The 20471-nt window shown below is 43.7% G+C and overlaps 3 protein-coding genes across 8 annotated transcripts; 2 read left to right on the top strand and 1 right to left on the bottom strand.

The window, feature by feature from the left end:
• LOC103711882 (7-hydroxymethyl chlorophyll a reductase, chloroplastic) lies at positions 1 to 9259 on the top strand. Of its 6 annotated transcripts, none has more exons than XM_039114957.1 (20): positions 3 to 120; positions 197 to 293; positions 409 to 493; positions 897 to 1005; positions 1338 to 1422; positions 1532 to 1573; positions 1758 to 1836; positions 2265 to 2316; positions 2414 to 2476; positions 2600 to 2742; positions 3897 to 3932; positions 4026 to 4087; positions 4187 to 4214; positions 5177 to 5256; positions 5500 to 5569; positions 5676 to 5733; positions 5940 to 6004; positions 6096 to 6190; positions 6276 to 6401; positions 7362 to 9259. In XM_039114957.1, the coding sequence occupies exons 1-19, from the start codon at positions 60 to 62 to the stop codon at positions 6367 to 6369; spliced, it is 1404 nt and encodes a 467-aa protein (XP_038970885.1). In that variant the 5' UTR covers positions 3 to 59; the 3' UTR covers positions 6370 to 6401; positions 7362 to 9259. The 6 variants fall into 6 exon arrangements, 5 of the variants coding, with proteins under 5 accessions (XP_038970885.1, XP_026662312.1, XP_026662311.1 ...); XM_026806511.2 differs by lacking the exon at positions 7362 to 9259 and adding an exon at positions 6522 to 6938; XM_026806510.2 differs by lacking the exon at positions 7362 to 9259 and having other exon boundaries at positions 6276 to 6559.
• LOC103711884 (dehydration-responsive element-binding protein 2C-like) lies at positions 8329 to 9277 on the top strand. The gene has a single exon (XM_008798200.4). The coding sequence runs from the start codon at positions 8411 to 8413 to the stop codon at positions 9023 to 9025; it is 615 nt and encodes a 204-aa protein (XP_008796422.1). The 5' UTR covers positions 8329 to 8410; the 3' UTR covers positions 9026 to 9277.
• A 729-nt stretch (positions 9278 to 10006) lies between these two features.
• On the bottom strand, positions 10007 to 13663 carry LOC103711908 (MDIS1-interacting receptor like kinase 1-like). The gene is given in 3 exon segments (XM_008798227.4): positions 10007 to 10676; positions 10760 to 11525; positions 11527 to 13663. Coding segments are annotated over 3 exon segments (3090 nt in total). The 5' UTR covers positions 13432 to 13663; the 3' UTR covers positions 10007 to 10257.
• Between the last annotated feature and the right edge of the window lie 6808 nt (positions 13664 to 20471).

Genomic DNA, 20471 nt, shown 5'->3' with positions numbered 1-20471 from the left:
TCTCTCTCTCTCTCTCTCTCTCTCTCTCAGCCTCTCATCCTCTCCGCTCCGCCTCCGCCATGGCCGCTCACTGCTCCTCCTTCCCCGTTCCTTTCTCCATCCGCTCTTCCTATCCACAAGGTCAGCATCTATATCTTCTCCTTTCCCTTCTTCTTCCACTTCTCTTCTCCCCCAACCCCCCGGCTCTTCTTCGCAGTGAAAGCTTCCAAGCCCGTGAAGCTCAGAGACGACTGGAGGCAGCGCTCCAAGCCCATTCCTCCCGGGGGCGTATACCCCGCTAAGGATCATTGCAGGTCTCTCTCCTCTACATCTCCCCTAGTCATATCTTTTTTCCTTTTGTTCTGTTTTAGATCATTTTTTTTTCTCCTTGTGTATCTCTGTATCTTTTTTCTGTGATCAACTGCGCAGTCAGTGCGGGCTGTGCGACACTTACTACATCGCTCATGTGAGGCATGCTTGCGCCTTCTTAGGAGACGGCATGTCCCGGATCGAGGTGAGCTTATTATGTGTCTACCATTTAATCTATATAGAACTGCTTCTAATCTATTGGAAGGAGTGAGCAAGCATTTGAATGGAATTTATGGAGACCGAATAAGTAGGCCATACAGGGGACCATACAACATTTGCATGTTCTTGTTTCTCTAGCAGTAGATTTTGCTAGACAGTCGATTGTCGAGAAGACTATCTAGCAGGATCTTAATTTTAATTTCAGAATTTAAAATTTTACTTCGCTATAAATATCCATACTTGTTTATTAGCCGAGATCCTTTTTTTTTTTTAAAAAAAAAAAGAAGTTTAGAAAAATGCACCCACCAACTCGCTTATCGAATGCTCCAAACTCTCTTGATTGCTTATGGTTGATGTCTTTTTCTTACGAAGAAAATACTTTGTATTAGGTTTTGGAACCATTAGTCCATGGAAGAGGAAGACGAGAGGACTTGGATGAGACATACTTTGGTGTTCATGAAAAGTTGTTGTATGCTAAAAAGACGGAGCCTGTAGAAGGTATTGTTGCATTTTTCATGATTTCAGAAAATTTAATATTGTAAATATATGTCTTCTGTCATAATTGTTAGTCCAAACACATTATTCTGTTGATTGAGCTTGTCATTGCATATTGTTTCTCCTTTGAAATACCACAAGAAGCACATCACTATATGTGACAAATAATTTTGCTGGTTAGTAAACGTAAAAAGCTGTGGGACGATTCATAATTGTATTTCCAGAGATTTCTCTGCATATTTTACTGAATAAGATACTCCATTGTTAAAGTAGATAATGCTTAGTACCTCAGTTAAATACTCTGCATACTTTAGCTAAGACTATTTTATTTTTAGGAGCTCAATGGACAGGAATTGTAACAACTATTGCAGTAGAAATGCTGAAATCTAAGATGGTGGAAGCTGTTGTTTGTGTCCAGAGGTAATTGCATAAATTTAGTAACACAGACCTAAGAGCAACTTCCTAGTAGATTTTATGTTTCTGTTGGTTTTAGTCGATTAACAGGCAATATTTGCTATCAATTCTGTAGTGACCCAGAGGACAGACTTGCTCCAAGACCTGTTTTAGCCAGGTATGATATAAGTTTTTCAATTAACACTTCTGCTTCTGAATGAGATTTGGTATTACTTTTAAAAGTAAATACACCCTTGAATTTTTTTTCATTGCAATAAATGTTTAACTTGATCGCATATCTGAACACTTCTAGATATTTCTAACTTGGCATTCTTTGAACTAATGTAACTCCTTTTTTATAGGACACCTGATGAAGTTTTTGCAGCAAAAGGTGTTAAGCCAACATTATCTCCTAACCTGGATACCCTTGCTCTTGTTGAGGTAACTTGACCACATCCCTACCGCTATATGGTGGTGTATTTTTTTTAACCAATTTAACTCTGCTTGACATTCATTGTAGTTCATCTCTAACTAATTTAATGGCTTTTATGAAGTTCCAACAAACCTAAGATGTAGAGCCTGTTCTCTCATAAAACCTTCATCAATACCAAACTGAACTCCATAATACTATTACCCTCACTGTGCCCTTATTGTTTAACAGTAGACTCTTGTTATGATTGAATGATGCGTCATATAGCTTCCCATTGAAGTTCTGATTCTAAATGTGTAAAAATGGAAGTCCATAAGAAAAGTCTAGCATATCCGAAAAGTTCTTTTCATATAGAATACTTTTGTCATCCTGTAACTAACCATAATGTTTTGAGATACAAATGCTAATCCTCTGTATGTATATTCATCTTTGGGACCAGGCAGCTGGAGTAAAGCGTCTTCTCTTCTGTGGCGTGGGTTGTCAAGTGCAAGGTATATATCATATTTGCTTAACTTGGTTTAATTCTGTAGGCTTATGCTTTGTCATAACCCACCACTATTGAAATGCAGAGTGATTTCTTAACTGCAGCATTGAGATCTGTTGAGAAACATCTGGGCTTGGACAAGCTTTATGTTCTTGGCACCAACTGTGGTAATTGTTGTTTTCTTCGGTTAATCATACCTTCAGAATGCATGTTTCTCTAGGCTGAAGCATCATTCAGTTTTTGTTCATCTCGAATCTAAATTGGAGGAATTCATCATGTGGTACAAGCAGGTTATATGTCGAGCTTTGGCTTTGATTTGCCTTCTTTTTTCACAGTGGATAATGGAACTCGTGAGGGGCTAGAGAAGTTCTTAAAGGCTGCAAGCAGTAGCCCAGAAACTGTTTTACATTATGAATTCATGCAAGATTACAAGGTTTTCAATTTTCACCTTTGGAACTATTAGACTTAGTTCCTTTTTAAATTTCTTAAAGGAATCATGGATAGGATTTTCCTAGCACCTTGTAAATTGTTGAATATTAGCTTTTATTTGCCACGATTCTATGATGCTTTTGTTGTATTCTTTAGTGCTCTTTGGCCTTCATAATAAAATGTATGGTCATGGATCATATCAGCTTTCTTCTTGGTGTGAGATTCTGGACCTACAATATCCTTCACTCCGTACTCTTTTAGTATTAAAACAAAGCAATTTCTTAATGTTTTGCTGCCAGTCAAAAGGTCTAAAGGGTTGTTTCCATGAGTCTAAAATTGCAAAACTAGGTCGATACTTGGGGAAATTCGAAGGTAGATTGGAGGATCTATGAAGCAAGTGCATTAACTGATTCAAGAACATGGTCCCTGCTAACAGGAACCAGAGATGGAGCAGAGAGAGTTGTAATTGGTATTGGGGAAAGGGAAATCCAAACCTTGTTTATTCTTCGGAAAATAGTGCTTTATTTTCTTGTAAAGCAAACTAGTTATGCCATAACTTGAGAATCCATATTGCGAGAACTTACCAAAGAGGCAGGGAGGAAAGTATTATTGGAAGATTTCTGAATTTAGAAATTTTTATACTGCTACCTTTAAATCCTTTAAAATATTACTATTTAGATCGTTGATAAATGTAAGTCGCCCCCTCAAGTTGTCATCTAAGCTATGAAGTAGTGTATCTTGATCAATTAAGAAACTTGGTTTCAAATGAGATTAATGCTTTTGTTCAATATAATAGTGTAACCACATGCAAATGTAGAAGAAATGCAGCATATTAAAGTACTCAATCCTTTTGTGTTGCAAATTCCTATACCTACTTCCAAGACTTGAAGCTTGTCCCTTTTTGACAATAATATGGGACTAGAATCCCTCCGGGACCTGATAAACGCATTTTCCTTTTAATTACTGCATCAACTACTGTTCTTTGCAGACTATATTTGATTCTGGACTGATAAGTCTGGTATTGCTGTATGGTTATAAAGGATTTTGATTCTCTTCTAGCTTGTTAGATTTCATAACTTGCACTGAGTTTAAAAACTATTTTAATGGTCTCTCAGGCAAAAGTTACAGTCATCTAATTTTCTATTTATTTTCCAACAGGTTCACATAAAACATTTGGATGGCCATATTGAAGAGGTAGAGTGCTCATCGATCTGGTTTTCAAACTATACCTTGTCATGTCAATGTGTCGGTGTTTAATACTAGTGCTTACACTCTTAATGAGAACAGGTTCCTTATTTTTGCCTTCCAGCCAATGAACTAGTTGATGTTATCGCACCATCCTGTTACAGGTACCTCCCTACGCCACTTTTTTCGGGTATGTGTGTGTTGCTTACTAATTAAACAGCAATGGAATCTGACCCCAGTATTCTTTTGGATATGTCCTGCAGCTGCTTTGACTATACAAATGCGTTGGCGGTGAGTTTGTTAATTTAACTTGAAAATTGTTATTATCTTATTAGCTGTGCAAGACATTCTTCAATTTGGAAAGGATTTTCAAATTTATATGAACTTTATTGTGGTGGAACATAATAAATTGCATAAAGAGATGAGAAGAATGGCTAGGACCATATTTTAGCACAATTTAAGAGTCTATTCAGCTTTTGCACCACTGAATGTCCTTCTCGATGTTCACTTTCCCATTTGGGTTGCCTATGTAACGGTTTTATCTTATATAGGTGGAACAATGATTGCTGATTCAGCAATATGACCTTCATAACCTGCATATCTTTGTTTTGTCAATGTTTGTTGCAAGGATTATACCTCAGTGGTATCAGAACTAGGATTTCTAGCATTAATGAATACTTGATTTTACAGCAACATAGTTCACCCAAGGTTGAATTGTATTTTTCACTAGAGTGGGGCTGTTCACAGTGTATATATTTCTAGTTTAGAGGTCTTGGAAACAATAAGTTTTTTTAAACATATAGATTTGCTGATGAACACTTGGGTCTTCCCCCGAACTTTCTGGCACCTAGCTGGGGTCTATGGGTGTTCTCTGCATGATTTCTGCAATCTGTCTTCTTATCATTATTGCTCATTCTTTTTCTTATGATAATTGTTTTTTTGCCCTTCCACCATGAAAATACGACTGGTGCCTATTAATGAGCATATAGCTTCTTATGGAGGTAGAAAATTGAACATAGCATGGCGTTAATTATAAATTTGTAGGACTTAACATATCTGATAAAGTTTTTTGTTAATTTTGAAAAGCTACCTCTTAGTTCTATTTTTCTTTTTTTTATGCTTCTCTGTTGCTTGTATATGAAAGGAAATAAAGATACTAAAATCACCTTGTCATTAATAGTTTCGACAATCTATATTTCAACCTGTTGTATTGTCAGTTCTTCTCCATGGATGAATCTGCTAAAACCTTGCAGGACTTAGTGGTGGGCTATATGGGTGTGCCAAAATATTCCGGATTAAGCATGACTGAACACCCACAGTATATCACCGTCAGGTAATGTAAATATTCTTCTCCTTCTGCTTTTTTCACCGTGACAGTGTTACAAAAACTAAAGAACAGTCTTGAGATGGATGAGTTAGATAATTCAGTAAGTTTTTATACTACATTCTAATAGAGTTTCCTTTTACAAATAAATTCCACAACTGGGGCTGTATGTGTTGGGATTATATTTTTTGGATAATAAGCTATTAAGCCGCTAGCCACCCCCCATTCACAGTTTGGAGCCTTAAATGGCAGGAATGAACGAGGAAGGGAGATGCTTAGTCTGGTAGAAAATCTTTTGGAGATCACTCCTACAAGAAGCAGTGTATGCCAGATAATTATTTTGGTTATGGTTGTGAATTTTGGGAGAAACTACATCACATCATAACCTCAAGCTGGCAGCTGAGTTCAAATTTCACTGTTTATATCAGGGTAACAGATGGCCATTTGTCCTGGAGACTGTTAAAGCTGATGATAAGGCGAAATTAGGTATGCTTATTGCTCACTGTGTTGTTATCCTTTTACACTTCACTATAATGATAACGAACAAATGACAGTGTGCTTTTATATACTGTTACATTGCTATGTTTAACAGAGTTCCAGTTAGATTAAAGTTCCAATACTGTACAAATCTCCAGGAGAAGAATCTGAAAATCAGCTTTTGATGTTCTAGTTTATCTTTTTACTGTTTTCAGGCAAAGGTCCTTCTCAGCCGGCTCCTAGTTTGATTGGTAACATTATAGCATTTCTTCTAAACTTGGTAAGTTCGGCTTTGCAAGCATCGCAATCATTTTGGGAACCCAAGTGATGCAAGTAGTCTGAAGCTAACAATGTCAAATGACCTGATGCAGGTTGGTCCAAAAGGTCTGGAATTTGCTCGCTATTCATTGGATTACCATACAATAAGGAACTACTTGTATGTAAATCGACAGTGGGGAAAACAAAGGTATAATCTCTTTTTATGGTTGCACTCTTTATTTCTGATGAAGTAGCTTCTGATCTGTCAGTCCAAATAGTCTCTGATTGGTCAGTGTAACTTTGATGCTGGCAGAGCTGACAGGCACATTCCCTCGTATGCAAAGAGGATTGTGGAAACTTATGACACAGATGGGCGTATTAATATGATGCTTTCGCAAGATTGATTTCTCACTCTATAGGTACTCGTCTTCTCTCCAACCAGCTGGTAGTTAGTGCAAATAATGATTGGGAATATGGAATCCTTACTTTATTGAAAATTAAGTTGTATCATAATTTCTAGCTTATTCATTCCTTATCAGTTCAATGAGGACTGCGGTATTCTTGGGTGCCCTTAAAAGTCTCTGCATTCATAGTATCCAGTTTGCATGTCTTCATAGATGAGGCCTACGTTTTTATACTGTTGCAAACTGGTTTGACCTTGATTAAATATTTTGGTGAAAGAGTTGAGATTCCTAACTCAAATTCATGAAGCTATAAAGTGTAAAACTGGTACAAGAGCAAAGAGGGTAAAGGGAAGAAAGAGAGGGGAGATAGGAGTAGAATACAAAGTAGAGGTGATCCTGATCAAAATTGTAAGCAGGGTTCGAATCTATGGCTGTGGCTGTTAGTGGCCTATTTTTGTTTCAGATATGAAATATCTTTTTGATGTTGATTTCATATGAAGCACCGAGCAGGGAGTTTTGTTACAACCTATATAGCATCTTAAATTTAAAAAAGTAAGGATCAAAAGCAAGATATGCTGTCTCAATACCGGACTCTGTATCGGTGCCATTCTATAACCGTATCGGTACATCTAGTACAAAGGCTAATTCGGCATACCGGTTGTCGGTATACCTTCTATACTACATATTGGTATTGAACAGATACAGTATGGTACGTTTTATACCATTTGATTCGGTACGGTATGGCATAATTTGATTAAAAGATTGGTGCTTGTTTTTTTTTTTTTTTTAAATAACAAAATACAAACACTTTGTTGCTGAACCTTGGCTTAAATTGCTTTGACATTTTCATTCAGCTCCATGAACAAAAGCTTACTCCATCTTCAATGTAGTCCGGTGATTGAATCTTCATGTGATTGCTTATTAGTTGAAATGATTGCATCTTACTGCCATATACTGTTTGTATCTTGATTCCAGATTGCCAGCCACGGAAATACAAAGTGTTGATTCTCCATGCAATTTTTAAAACCAACAAAAATATATCTGTATGAGTAGAAATCATGTGGTGAGCATTACGTATACGAGCGGACATACACCAAGGAAGAAAAAATTTGGCAGAGATCTGACTTTAGTGCTACAGGCACGTGGAACAAAGGTATAGCGGCGTGCGATGCTGTAAGAGGTCAAATTGCAAACCATATCGCTTGCAATCCCAAACACATGCTCCGGATGGAGAACTCATGGAGCAGAGGATTGATCGAGTCAGAGGATCATTATGGAGCAGGAGACGATCAACGATAAAAGGGCACCGAGCGGACAAAGGGTGCCTAGAAAAAGAAAGACAATGCCAAAAACGAAACGGACGTCAAAAGTGCCCCTTAATGTGACCGTATGGAAAAGAGAGAAGAAGCTCATTAATGTCGTATGAGTTTCTTGGTACGTGGATCCTTTTCGCAGCCCATGCACGACTGCAATCGTCACACCACCCAGGTACAGATCCCGGTCCGCAACGGACGCGAACACCTCCAAACCAGGGTGATCAGGTGGCTGCAATGCCTGGCCGGAGGACACCCATCCCTTGCAACCAGGCCTGCAGCTGATTCCCACCCCTCTCTGTGGCCTTTCGGTCACCCCAGCCGCCAACTCCGAGTTGCGAGACCTGTGGGCGCTTGGTCCAGCCCGCCCAGAATTGGAGCACATTTCATTCGTTGCACGCCGCCACATGGCCCCAAGAATTCTACCTGGGTAAACGCCCTGGCGCCACGTCTCCGTGCCCCTCCCCCGGGCAGGGCCCTGACTCGTGGAGCCCACTTCCTCCCGACGTGTGGCCGGTCCCAGCCTCGTGTCGCCCTCTTCTCCCTCGCTCATTATGGCTACCCTCCTCTTGCCTACTTGGCGTCCTCCCGTGCCACCCCGCTGACCCCAAGCCCACCCCATTCCGGGACAGGATAAGGACCCCCCCGGCTCCTTTAGTATCCCCCCGTGCCACCCTCCCTTCACTCCAACCCCCCACTGTGGATCATCGTATGGTTTGTGCTGCTCCCATGGGACCTGAAGAGAAGAAGCACAAGAAGTGCTGCCCTCTCAGGAGGTCGAGGAAAGGCTGCATGAAAGGCAAGGGTGGGCCTGAGAACCAGGCCTGCGCCTTCAGAGGCGTGAGGCAGAGAACCTGGGGGAAGTGGGTCGCCGAGATCCGCGAGCCAAACCGTGGCGCCCGCCTCTGGCTCGGGACCTTCAACACCTCCCTCGAGGCCGCCCAGGCCTACGACGCCGCCGCCCGCAGCCTCTACGGCGAGTGCGCGCGGCTCAATCTCCCCGATTCGTCCTCTGTCAGATCGGCATCGACCACGCCGGTGTCGATCAAGTCGGACTCTCCGAGCCAGTCGCCCGCTACCAGTACCAGCGAGTCGAGGGTGAGCTTCCCTGATAGCACCATGGAGTCGCCCACCTATTTCTACAACGGCGGCGGTGGCGGCCTTAATGATTTAGATGATTATGTCACGAGGTTGCCAAAGGCTGAGGATTTTGGGCTGGAGGCTTTCCAGGATGTGCCGCTCTTCGATGATGTCGGATATTCGAATCCAGGCTTTGACGGGGAGCTGATGAATTTTGATGCTTTGCAACTGTCTTGGTGTCCTTGAGCAGCTTGATCTATGGTAGATGGTGTGTTTGTGTGTATGCGTGCCTGTCTGTGAATCTTTGTGGATCGTTAGGGATTTCTATAGCATATATATATATAAGCCTGTGGGATGATGTAAATTAGCATGTCGTAAAGTGTCGTAAACAGTCATCAGTCACCAGCATCCCTTTTATTTGGCGATGCCCCTCTGGTGATAGTTCCTTCTATAGATATAGACGACTACACTTTTCTATAATATGGTCTTTCATGAGCATTCTTGCAATCAAACTTCTAATTGTTGTTGCTAATCGGTGAGAGAGAACTCTGACCGATTTGGATTCCTCTTTGTGGGATGGGGTTCCGAACTCTAGTCCCACATCAGCGGAAAGGTCTGTGTCTTAAATGGGGGGCTCGATAATCTCTTGTCACTGAGACGCCTTTTGGGGGCAAAACCGTGAGGGGTGGAAACGGTGGTTCCACCCGAGGCGCCACCAGAGGGTGGACCTTCGGAGCGATCGACGATCTCCGATCTCCGATTCTCAGAGCGGACAATATCTCGGTGAGGACAGTCGGTTTCCCTGCTCGGCTGGTGTGCGGACTGTTGCCGGGGTGAAAACCCCGCAACAGATGGCGCTAGAAGGGGGGCCCCGGCCACGCACAGACCTTCCCATTTGGGGGGCTGTGTTGTGGGATGGGGTTCCGAACTTTAGTCGCACATCGGCTAATCAGCGGAAATGTCTGTGCCTTAAATGGGGGCTCGATAACCTCTTCTCACCGAGGCGCCTTTTGGGGGCAAAACCGTGAGGGATGGAAAGGGTAGTTCCACCCGGAGCGCCACCAGAGGGTGAACCCCTGGGAGCGGTCGACGATCCCCGATTCCCAGAGCGGACAATATCTCGGTGAGGACGCAGTCACTTTTCCTGCACGGCTGGTATGCGGAATGTTGCCAGGGTGAAAACCCCGCAACACAACAAAATACGGTATTTATAATCGGAGTGTTAACTGATCCAAAAACCATATAGTTATCTTGAAGTTCACAAAACCTGGTTGACGAAAAATAGCCTTTGGTACAATTTTCACAATGCCTTATTATCTGGCACGTACTTGAACCCTGAAAGAACCTTATTTGAACATAGCCAGGTCTTCGTATAATCTTAAATTAATCTACGTAGCTGTGCCACAAGCTTACAGCCATGTTTTCGACCCAAAAAATACAAGGTAGAAAGAATAATCATCGTCCATGGATCTAAATCCTCAGATCTCCGGAAAATCAGAATCCGGAGAGATACTGAAGACAGGCTTATCCTTGGCTGCGACGTTACTTGCTACGCTGGTACTGCTGCTCTTCCTCCTTGGCTTTGCCTCGCCCAGCATCGTGAGTACGTCCCTCATAGATGGCCGGTCTTTCGGCATCTTTGCCGTGCAAAGTACTGCAATCCGAAGGACTAAAAGCATCTCCTCTTGAACATGCTTGCATTGCCCGCCAACGGTCGGGTCCAGCACTGCTTCGATCCCTCCGCTATTTCTTAATTTCTCGCGTACCCATCCCACGATGTCTTGGCACTCGCCAAACTCAGGCTCTATCGGTCTCTTTCTCGTCAGGAGCTCCATAAGAACCACTCCAAAGCTATAGATATCACTCTTCTGATCCACCTTCAGAGTGTAGCCATACTCTGCCATTAATAAAACTGAAATCAGAACACAGATCCTCCAACTATTAACACACGAACATGGAGTAGAGAACTAAAGAACTAACCTGGAGCAATGTAGCCGTAAGATCCGGCGACCATCGACACGGTCTCGTTCTTCCTCGCCATCATCCTTGCAAGCCCGAAGTCGGCGATCTGTGCCTCGAGGTTTCCGTCCAACAATATGTTGTTGGATTTGATGTCGCGGTGTATGATGGCGGGATGGCAGTCATGGTGGAGGTAGGCAAGCCCTTGGGCAATCCCAGCTGCCACATTATACCTCGACACCCAGTCGGCCAGCATCCGGCCGGCCTGTGGCCCATGCAGAGCCTCCCAGAGACTCCCATTGGGCATGTACTCATATATGAACATCGTGTCGGTGTCATTGTGCATATAGCCGAGCAGCCTCACTATGTTGCGGTGCCGGAGCCTCCCCAATAGGCTCACCTCTCTGGTAACGTCGACTTTGAGCTCTGAATTCCATGCCTCGGCCTCCGTCCCTGAACGCCAGAGCTTCTTCACTGCCACCGCCGTATGGGGTCGCTGCAGCTCGGCCTTGTAGACAATTCCGGTGGCGCCCATTCCAATCACGTTCGACTCCTTGACGCATGCGAGCACATCATCGCTCGTGAAATTGAGCCGTTGGAATGCCGTCAGCCTCCACGGCCATGCGTTGTTCTCTTCGTCGAGCTGCTCCTCGCAGCATCCGCCATCGATGTACCACCTCCTGTAGAGTTGTTGAGCTCCGTAAAGAGTGACGCCAAAGGCGAGGACCGCCAAGATCCCCGTCAACCACCCGACCAGGATGTGTTTGATATGGGCGCTCTGTCGTCTCCTCGGCGTTGCCCCACCTGATCCTGTGGCACATCGGGGGTAGTAGTACTCCACCACACAGGCCAGGGTTGCCGGCAAGCTCGTCGGGATTTATAGTGCTCAGTATCCCATTTGCCGGCACTGGGCCGGAGAGATTGTTGTAGGACAAGTTCAGTGTCTCGAGAGCCGGCGAGCTCCCGAAGTTTTCCGGGATAGCGCCTGCCAGGAGATTGTTGGACAGGTCGAGGATGGCGAGTGCTGGCATCATCGCGATCGCCTTCGGGATCTCCCCGGTGAATCTGTTGCGCTGTAGATTGAGGTTGACGAGCCTCTGGCACGAGGCGAGGCTCGCTGGAATGCTTCCAGTGAGGCGGTTGCTGGAGAGATCAAGGATGGCGAGCGCCGGGCAATCTTGGAACTGGTCTGGAATCCCTCCGGTGAGCTGGTTGTCGGAGGCCATGAAGCTCTGGAGAGTGGGAATGGAGAGTACATTGGAAGGGAGGGCTAATTGGAGCTGGTTGTGGGAGAGATCAATGAAGGAGAGCGACGTGGAGAAGGCGATGTCATTTGGAATCTCGCCTCCAAGCTCATTGCTCGCCAATTCCAATCTCTGGAGCTTCGGCAGCTTCCCGAGCCCGCTCGGGATCGTGCCATTGAGCTTGTTGTTCTGCATCCTGACGCGAACCAATGACAAGCACGTCGAGAGACTGGTCGGGATCGGGCCGGAGAAGGCATTGTTGAAAAGGATGAGCTTGGTGAGGTTGCCGCCATTGCATAAACCAGTCGGGATCTCGCCGGAGAGTGAGTTCGATGACACGTCCAGCCACTGCAGCGGCGAGTTGCGGCCGAGATTTGGAGGTAGGGGCCCGGTCAGCGAGTTGTTCCAGAGCGCGAGCACCTCCAGCTGGGGCAGGTAGCCGATGCCCGGCGGCACCGGGCCTTCGAGCTGGTTGCACATGAGGTTCAAGAGCTGGAGGTTCTTCAGCCGGCCCAATTCCGGCGGCATCGCACCGGCTATCTGGTTATCAGAGAGATCAAGCACAGCCAGTGCCGACATGTGCCCGATCTCCTTGGGGATCTCGCCTTCCAAATTGTTCTTGTACAAGTAGAGAGTGGTCAGCAGCTGCAGCTTCCCCAATTCCGGCGGTATCACGCCATCAAGATTCCCGAATGCCCCGTCGAGGTAGTGGAGGTTTGACAGGTTCCCGAATTCAGCGGGAAGACCCCCTTCAAACTCGTTGTAGCCAATTATGAGCTTCTCCAATGAGGATAGCTCACCGAGCTCCACCGGGATCTTTCCGGTGAGGTTGTTGCCGGAGAGGCCCAAGAACTTCAGTTTCTGCAGGCTTCTGTAGGATGCCGGTATTGGCCCCTCGAAGAAACTCCCTCGGAGATCTATGACCTCCAGGGATGTGGCATTGGCAAGATCCTCGGGTAGTCGGCCGACGAAGTTGTTCCCCGATGCATTGAGAGCCGTTAGACCGGCGCATGCGCCAAGACCGGTAGGGAAATGGCCCACAAGTGCATTCTGGCTTACATCGAACTCCTTGAGCATGGAGAGGCCCGATAGTGTTTTAGGAAGCGAGGAGGAGAAGAAATTGCCGCAGAGATTGAGACGGATGAGACTGGGGAGGTGTTGGATAGCGTCAGTGATCTTGCCACTGAGGTTCATGCGAGAGAGGTCGAGACTCTCGACGAAGCCCATTGAATTGCACCCAACACCCGTCCACTTGCAATGCTTGGATTCCTGGTGGTCGGCCGGAGCTTTCCAATCTTGGAGAGCATCCAAGGGGTCGATGAGGCCAGCTTTGATCGAGAGCAGGGCCGACATCTCGTCATTTTCGGCGACAGCAGCACGGGAAATGGCAACGTCAGAAGAGAATGCGAAGAAGAAGAAGAATAACAGTAGAAAAAAATTAACTTGCATTTTGCCTCCTCTCCTCCTCCTCCTCCTCCTCCTCTAGCTTTGTGCCATTTCCTCTAGCTTTTTTATGTTTTGCTCCTCTGCAACAACGGAATTGGAGTGGGGAGAGTTGAAAGAGAGGAGTCTATATGAAGATGGCAAGAAGATGGGTTTTGCTGTCACAGGAAATGGCATAAGGCTCTTTTTTTTTGGATAATGACATGACTTTTTTTTTAAATACGTCCTTGATTGCTCTTCTGTCTTTCTGTTGTTTAAGTTTTTGTTAGCTCGTGAGATCTTGGGTTCTGGAACAGCTGTTAATCTACCTTAGGCTTTGGACATAAGCTAAAAAGTCTTTGGATTAATATAAATCATACCCCTAGCATCAAACATGGAGAGAATGTGTTGAGCCCTATCATGGAAATATATTTTAATTCTTCTCTGGTGTGGAGTGGGAGATTGGAAGGGACAGACTGTTCCTTTGCTTGGGAGAGTTAAACTTCTGCTTTGTTCCTGTAGCTCGAACCTGCTGATGGGGTGATGGCTGACACAAAAGATGTTCGCTTTCAGCCCAAGTAAATATAAGGCGTGCAGAAATTGTACTTTGGGTATATCAGATACAAATGGCAGAAAGGCTGAGAGTAAACTAATGGCTGGATAGTTCATGCTTGTGATAGGTTTGCAGCAAAACACCTAGAGGGTACTTAGATGGTAACATTTGATTAAGCTGTACAGAGTTAAAACACTCAAAAAGAGGCTAGCTGATGATCAGTCTCCCACAAATTATCATTGTCACATCTAGCTGAACTCCAGTTTTTCTCAAGTATGGATCTTATCATTAGATACATACATGGTAGTTTTCTTAGTAATCCTTCTGTGCTCATGTACTTCAAGGCCGAAGAAAGGGTGGCCCTATATTCTTTTCCTTCAATTGCAAGATGCTAACATAGCTTGCCTTCTGTTCTTCCTTAGCTCAATTAAATTGGATAAGTACTAGGCAGGATGCTGTCATATCATTCCCATTTTCTGTTGGTAATGGCCCTCCGATTTGCATTGCTTGTCTCAGTGAATGCAGCAGTCTAGTTCTGCCTGTTCTTAATTCAAGTCTCATGCAGTCCTAGAAATGACAGAATATCTCATCATATAATCAACATCAAGTGTTTCTGGGGCACAATTGGACCTATTGATGGTCATTATTCAACTTGAAGACCATCTTTTACCATTTGGATAAGCCTCTGATATCTGACTTATCTGGTCTTTATTAGAAATCAATTCACAGATGTGGGTCTTGTCAGACTGTTATAAATCAATTGTTAGCAATAAATTTGGTTGAAGCAGGTGAATTACTAGTGGCCAGGACAATTCCGAGAAAGACCAGGACTCAAGTGTCCTTATCTTCTGAATCGAGCAAGATGATGCCCTGATGATAGACTAGTTGAAACAAGATTTTCCCTAAATTAAAAGGATCAAAATAATGATATAACCATCAGACCCTTATAAGGTGTCACCCCTTAGTCTAATGTGCAAGTAAGTGCTTGGCAAATCAAGACAAACCAAGACACCGGAAATGGAGTAGCAAATATAGCAATTCTGACCACATGTAATTCGAACACATGCATTTCTCAACTATTGGTATCCAAGCGCTTCTTTTTTTTTCTTTCTTTTTGGTTCACAAACGTTATTCATATAGTTCTCACATGAGTACAGCCTGCCAAATCAAAAGCAAAAAAGGTAATACAGAGGATGAGGTATATCTCCGACCCTGATTCAAATCACTCCGCCCGAATATCAGGCCACAAAGAAAGTGATCCAGTCTACCACACTGTTCGCCTTCCGATGCACATATGCTATCTGGAAGAAATCTGTCTCCCTGGCTAGACCGCAGATCTCGTGAAGTAGCGGGTGGTCATCTCCATCCGGATCTTCTCTCCGTATCCAGTCAACTACCGTGGTAGAGCCCTCCTTTAGTAATATCATGTCGGCTCCAAGGAGGTCCTCTTCACATAAGACATGCCCTCCCAGGCAGCCTGCAAATCCACCTCAATGACGGCCCGGCCGGTGATACGTCGCCCTCCAGCTACAATCAACATACCCAGATGATCTCTAATCACAAAGTGCATTCCTCCGTGTGCTCCGTCTGCCAACCAACTACCATCGAAGTTCACTTTAAAATGACCAAGAGGTGGGGGTATCTAAGAGAAGAAGGCAAATGTGGGCGCTATGACAGCAGTATGGGTGTCCGAGATCCAAACGCTCCTTAAAACACTTTATGCTACGAGCTGCATGTATTTCCTTATAGTTGGAGCTGTAGGAAATGCAAACGAAGTCTCCTGCAGTACAAAGTTAACAAAACTACGACCAACCTTAACCGTTGCCTTATCTTCTATCACGCGAACCGAAACAAATAACCTGTAACTGATGTGCATCTGGTTTATTTAGCAAACTGCCATGAACATTTCATCATGATTTCCGGAGGAATCTTTCCATGTTATGCCATGCTTGGATTTGAGAGATAACACCTCAGCTGTACTTTCTTTAATGGATAAAGAGGAGAAGGCATTCAACTTGGCCATTCGACGAGATGGAAAGCCAGAAAAGCGGGAGAGATGGGGGGTGGCGAGGCATCAACATGCAATCATGGAGAGGTGGCCACCGAACCGCACTACCTCAAGCCACATGCACACATGGGCCGGACCAGTATTTAAATGGGCGGAGAACATGGGGGCCATGTGACAGACCACGTGAAGTCCTATCTAAAGCATGGCCGCGAGTGAAAGCTTTAAAATTTAAACCAAGCACGAATCTTGAAGCTGCTGAGATTTTGATGTGCAATTGGCACACCCACCATATGTTATGTCGAATTAGTGAAGGGAAAAGCAGCAAAACATCCTACAAAATGTTACACTGGTATGCAGAATTTGGACTTGTCCCGATAAATTAGCCCAACTTCAACCAACCCAAACTCATTGAGAATACTCATGTTTATATACAAAATTGATGATAAAAATCAAACCGACCTGCTGATAGACAGTGATCAATGAAAGCAAATTCTATATGGAAGCAAATTCTACAGTTGTTTTGCTAAGGCTATGTCAGTCTGAATGAAGCTCCTTCCTTTTGGCTTTATATCAATTTAGAAAGTATGCCGCTAAGTTTAGGACAATAGCATTTCGCGTTAGATTATTCGGCTATTATTAGTTAATACAAAAGGCTCAGACTATTTTCCGTCATAGAGTAGTTATTTTGGGCAAGTTTTTCGCTTCTCATCTGGCCCAAAGATTTTTTTTTTTTCCCTTCTAATTTATATTCATTGTCCTGGGTGCTATGTTATACGCATGCGTGCATGTAATTGTGATAGCAGCATGGAATGGGCCAGTGGACAATTGTAGGAGTCTACGTTGCGAATTGTTTTTGGGCTTGGGCGTCGATGTTGGGCCCCGACCACGTAGCCAGCTCTAAGGCCTAGCCATAGCTTGATGCACAAATGTCAAGCCTACAACTAAACACAGCCGCAGTCCGACTCTCTTGTTGGACCACCCAATCAAAAGCCTATGGCCCTATACCCCCATCTTCGAGTTTTCTCGAGGTGGACTTTGACGGTAGTGTGCTTGAGAAAGATGGTCAAGGAGGTGCTGGGTTTGTGATTAGAGATGCCGACTCTATATTGATCCCAGCAGAGGAGTGCCGACTCTAGAATATTTCTGTACTTGGAGTTGAGCTTAGAGCTTCTTGGAAAGGGATCACTCATGCGCGGGTCAGATTGTGGGCAGAGCATATCCATCTGGAAGAGAACTTAGCTACTATGATTAGGTGGATTCAGGGCTACGGCCTACGTGAGAGCACAAAACGAACACCCCCTGCTACAAGACATCAGAGACCTCTTGAGGGACTATGGGGCCTTCTAGGTCACTCATGCTTATCGTGAGGCAAACAACGCAGTCGATTGGGTCGCCTCGTTTATTGTAGAGCACTTTGGCAGCAAGCTTTGTGAGATCCACAAGTCCGCTCCATCTCATCTTTGTTATTTTCTTTTTCCTAATTTTTTTTGGATGTACTGATAGAATGGTATGATATATCCGATTTACCTATTAAAAAAAAGAAAAGAAAAGAAGAAGAAGGAAGAAGCACTCGACTTTCCACAGCAAAACGATTTTCTTGAACAAGCCCAGCAAGTCGGGGCGAGGCGGGGTGGTTGGATATTCTTACAACAGACGATAGTGCATGGACCGGTTGGGCCTCCTTTTCTATTTATTTCTCATCTTATTTCATTTATCAAGGTGGCTTACCATCATTTTGCTCAAAAAAGAAAAAAACAAAAACAAAAACAAAAAAAATAGTGCTCGTTTTATTTAGGCTACAGTAAATTAGTACGAAGAAGATGATAGAAAAATTGACCAGAAAGGTACAGGAATTTTCCTCACACTGGGAGGATTCGATTCCTGGTGGTGACATTTTCAGTATACTTCTCCCAAAATAAAAGAAGAGTCCATTAGGATTTAATTAACGAAAAGGGTAGAAAATAACGTCCCAATACTAGCTCGAGTAATTTGCACCGGTATTGACAAAGTAGGATGTTCAGAGAGAGAATGGGTGCATTCGCAGGTCAGTCCGAGAGGAAGACTAGGAAGAAGAATATGATGATGAAGATGTCAAAGTGAAGAAGAAAGAAAACGAAAGATAACTATGGTGAACATGAACGACAACAGTTCTGTAGAAGTTGAAGAGGTTGATGAGCATCTTGGTGCCTGGTTTAAGAATCTTTGGTTTATTTGATGACACAATTTAACAAGTAATTGGGATGTTTTTTTTTCCATGTATTCCAAACGATCATGATGCATTAGGACTTATGCTGTATATGGAGCAATAATCCTTGCATCACTGCCATCATGCAGTGCATGGGCAGCTGTGATTGTGAGCTAGATCATCAAGCTCAGTCTCTAAACTTGAGAGGATCTGAAACTCTCCAATATCATCCCTCTCAATAATGTTAGCTGAGAGGATCAAATCAGAATAGAAGACCAAGTCAGCACAGATTGTGTTTCAAAAAACTTAAACTCACGAGTCCTAACCACCCTCAGATAACAACTCTTGTTTTTTCTTGTTTTACCTTGACCGAGTCTTGTGTAGTAAATCTCGGGATATATTCTGTAATTGGTTATCCCAATACTCACTAAAAAACAAGTATCCACCCACTCTGTTAGTGTGGTGAGACTTCAAAAACCATCGGTTCTTTGTTTTCTACTTAGTATCAGAGCATCTCAAAATGACTTCCGCATCTTCTTTGAGTGTTAGCAATTTTGTAACACTTCGTCTTAAACCAGAAAACTATCCACTTTGGAGAGAACAAATTCTTGCCTTAGCTGAGAGTCAAGATTTGTTAGATTATTTAACTGGTGACATATCACCCCCTCCAGCTCTACTCCCTGCCACTGGCGATTTCACTTCAGCGCCCGTTCCTAATCCAGAATTCAAAAAATGGAAGACCACCGATCGTCTTCTACAAGGCTGGATTATTGGCACCCTGGGAGAGGAAGCACTCGGTCATGTGATCGGCGTAGATACCTCCAAAGAAGTCTGGACAGCATTGAAGGAAGCTTATGCCCAAGCTTCACAGGAGCGTCAATTTCAACTCACTCAACAATTAACTTATCTGAGGAAAGATTCGGATACTTCCCTCAATGACTATATTCGCAAATTCAAGAGTATTTGCGACAGTCTTGCAGCCATTGGCCACGCAGTAAGTGACAAAACCAAGGTTTTCTCCCTTCTTACTGGCTTAGGCGTTCGCTATGAACCTTTTACTACTTCCATGCTTAAACCTCCCATGCCATCATACAGTGAGGTTGTTCCCCTTCTACAAAGTTATGAAACCCGTATTTCACTTCACAACCCAGACTTGACATCCTTCCAAGCCTTCTTTAACCAGAAAACCAATCCCAAGCAAGCCAATAAAAATTCCAAAAACACTGGATCCTTCTCTTCCAAACGGAAAGGCTTTGTCCCTGCCAACAACATTACCAACAAGTCTACTGGACAAAACACCAATCCTCAGCCCTTCTCACGTGACAACAATAGAGATAACACCTGCCAAATTTGTGGAAAGCGTGGACATTCTGCAATTCGGTGCTGGCATCGTTTTAACCACTCCATCCAGCTAGATAATCTTCCTCAAGCATTTGCCGCTCACAGTGTTGATGCAGAACCTTCAATTGAGGAATGGACTTCGGATACGGGTGCCTCAGCCCATATGACTTCCCATGCAGGTAGCCTGACTAACCTTCGTGTTTATGATGGTGTTGATCATGTTTTGATTGGTAATGGTGACTTGTTACGCATCACACATATCGGCGACACTACTATTGGTTCTGGTTCCTCTCAGATTATTTTACATGATGTTCTTTTAGTTCCTGATTTAGAGAGGAGTCTATTATCTATTGGTCAACTTACTTCTGACTATCCAGTCAATTGTGAATTCTCTAATCGTGACTTTATGATAAAGGATCGGGTGACACAACAGGTGTTGATGAGGGGAATAAAACGGGGTAACTTGTACTCAATCCGTACATCTCCAGTGGCTCTCTTCTCTACCAGATTTCGGGTGGCTTCTGCAGAGACATGGCATCGGCGACTTGGTCATCCTCAGGCTGCTGTGGTTGACAAACTTCGCCAGTTGGGTTTCATTAAGGTTCTTGGCAATAACACGGCAAGTATTTGTGAGAGTTGTCAATTAGGAAAAAGTTCTAGACTTCCTTTTCTACCTTCATCAACTAAGACTACTGTTGCATTTGAAAAAATTCATGTCGATTTATGGGGACCTGCCCCAATTACTTCGGTGCATTCTTTCAGATATTATGCAGCTATGGTTGATGATTATACAAAATTTACTTGGTTCGTTCCTTTGAAATTGAAGTCTGACTTTTTTGATCAGTATTTACTGTTTGAAAAATATATCTCTAGACAATTTAATCGATGTATTAAAATAATTCAAACCGATGGCGGGGGAGAATTTATTAATCATCGGTTTAAAAGTCACTTGCAAAATTCTGGAATTATTCACCAAGTTT

This window comes from Phoenix dactylifera, chromosome 17 (assembly GCF_009389715.1).
Source record: "Phoenix dactylifera cultivar Barhee BC4 chromosome 17, palm_55x_up_171113_PBpolish2nd_filt_p, whole genome shotgun sequence".
Classification (NCBI taxonomy): domain Eukaryota; kingdom Viridiplantae; phylum Streptophyta; class Magnoliopsida; order Arecales; family Arecaceae; genus Phoenix; species Phoenix dactylifera.
This window is presented reverse-complemented; position numbering and strand designations above follow the sequence as displayed.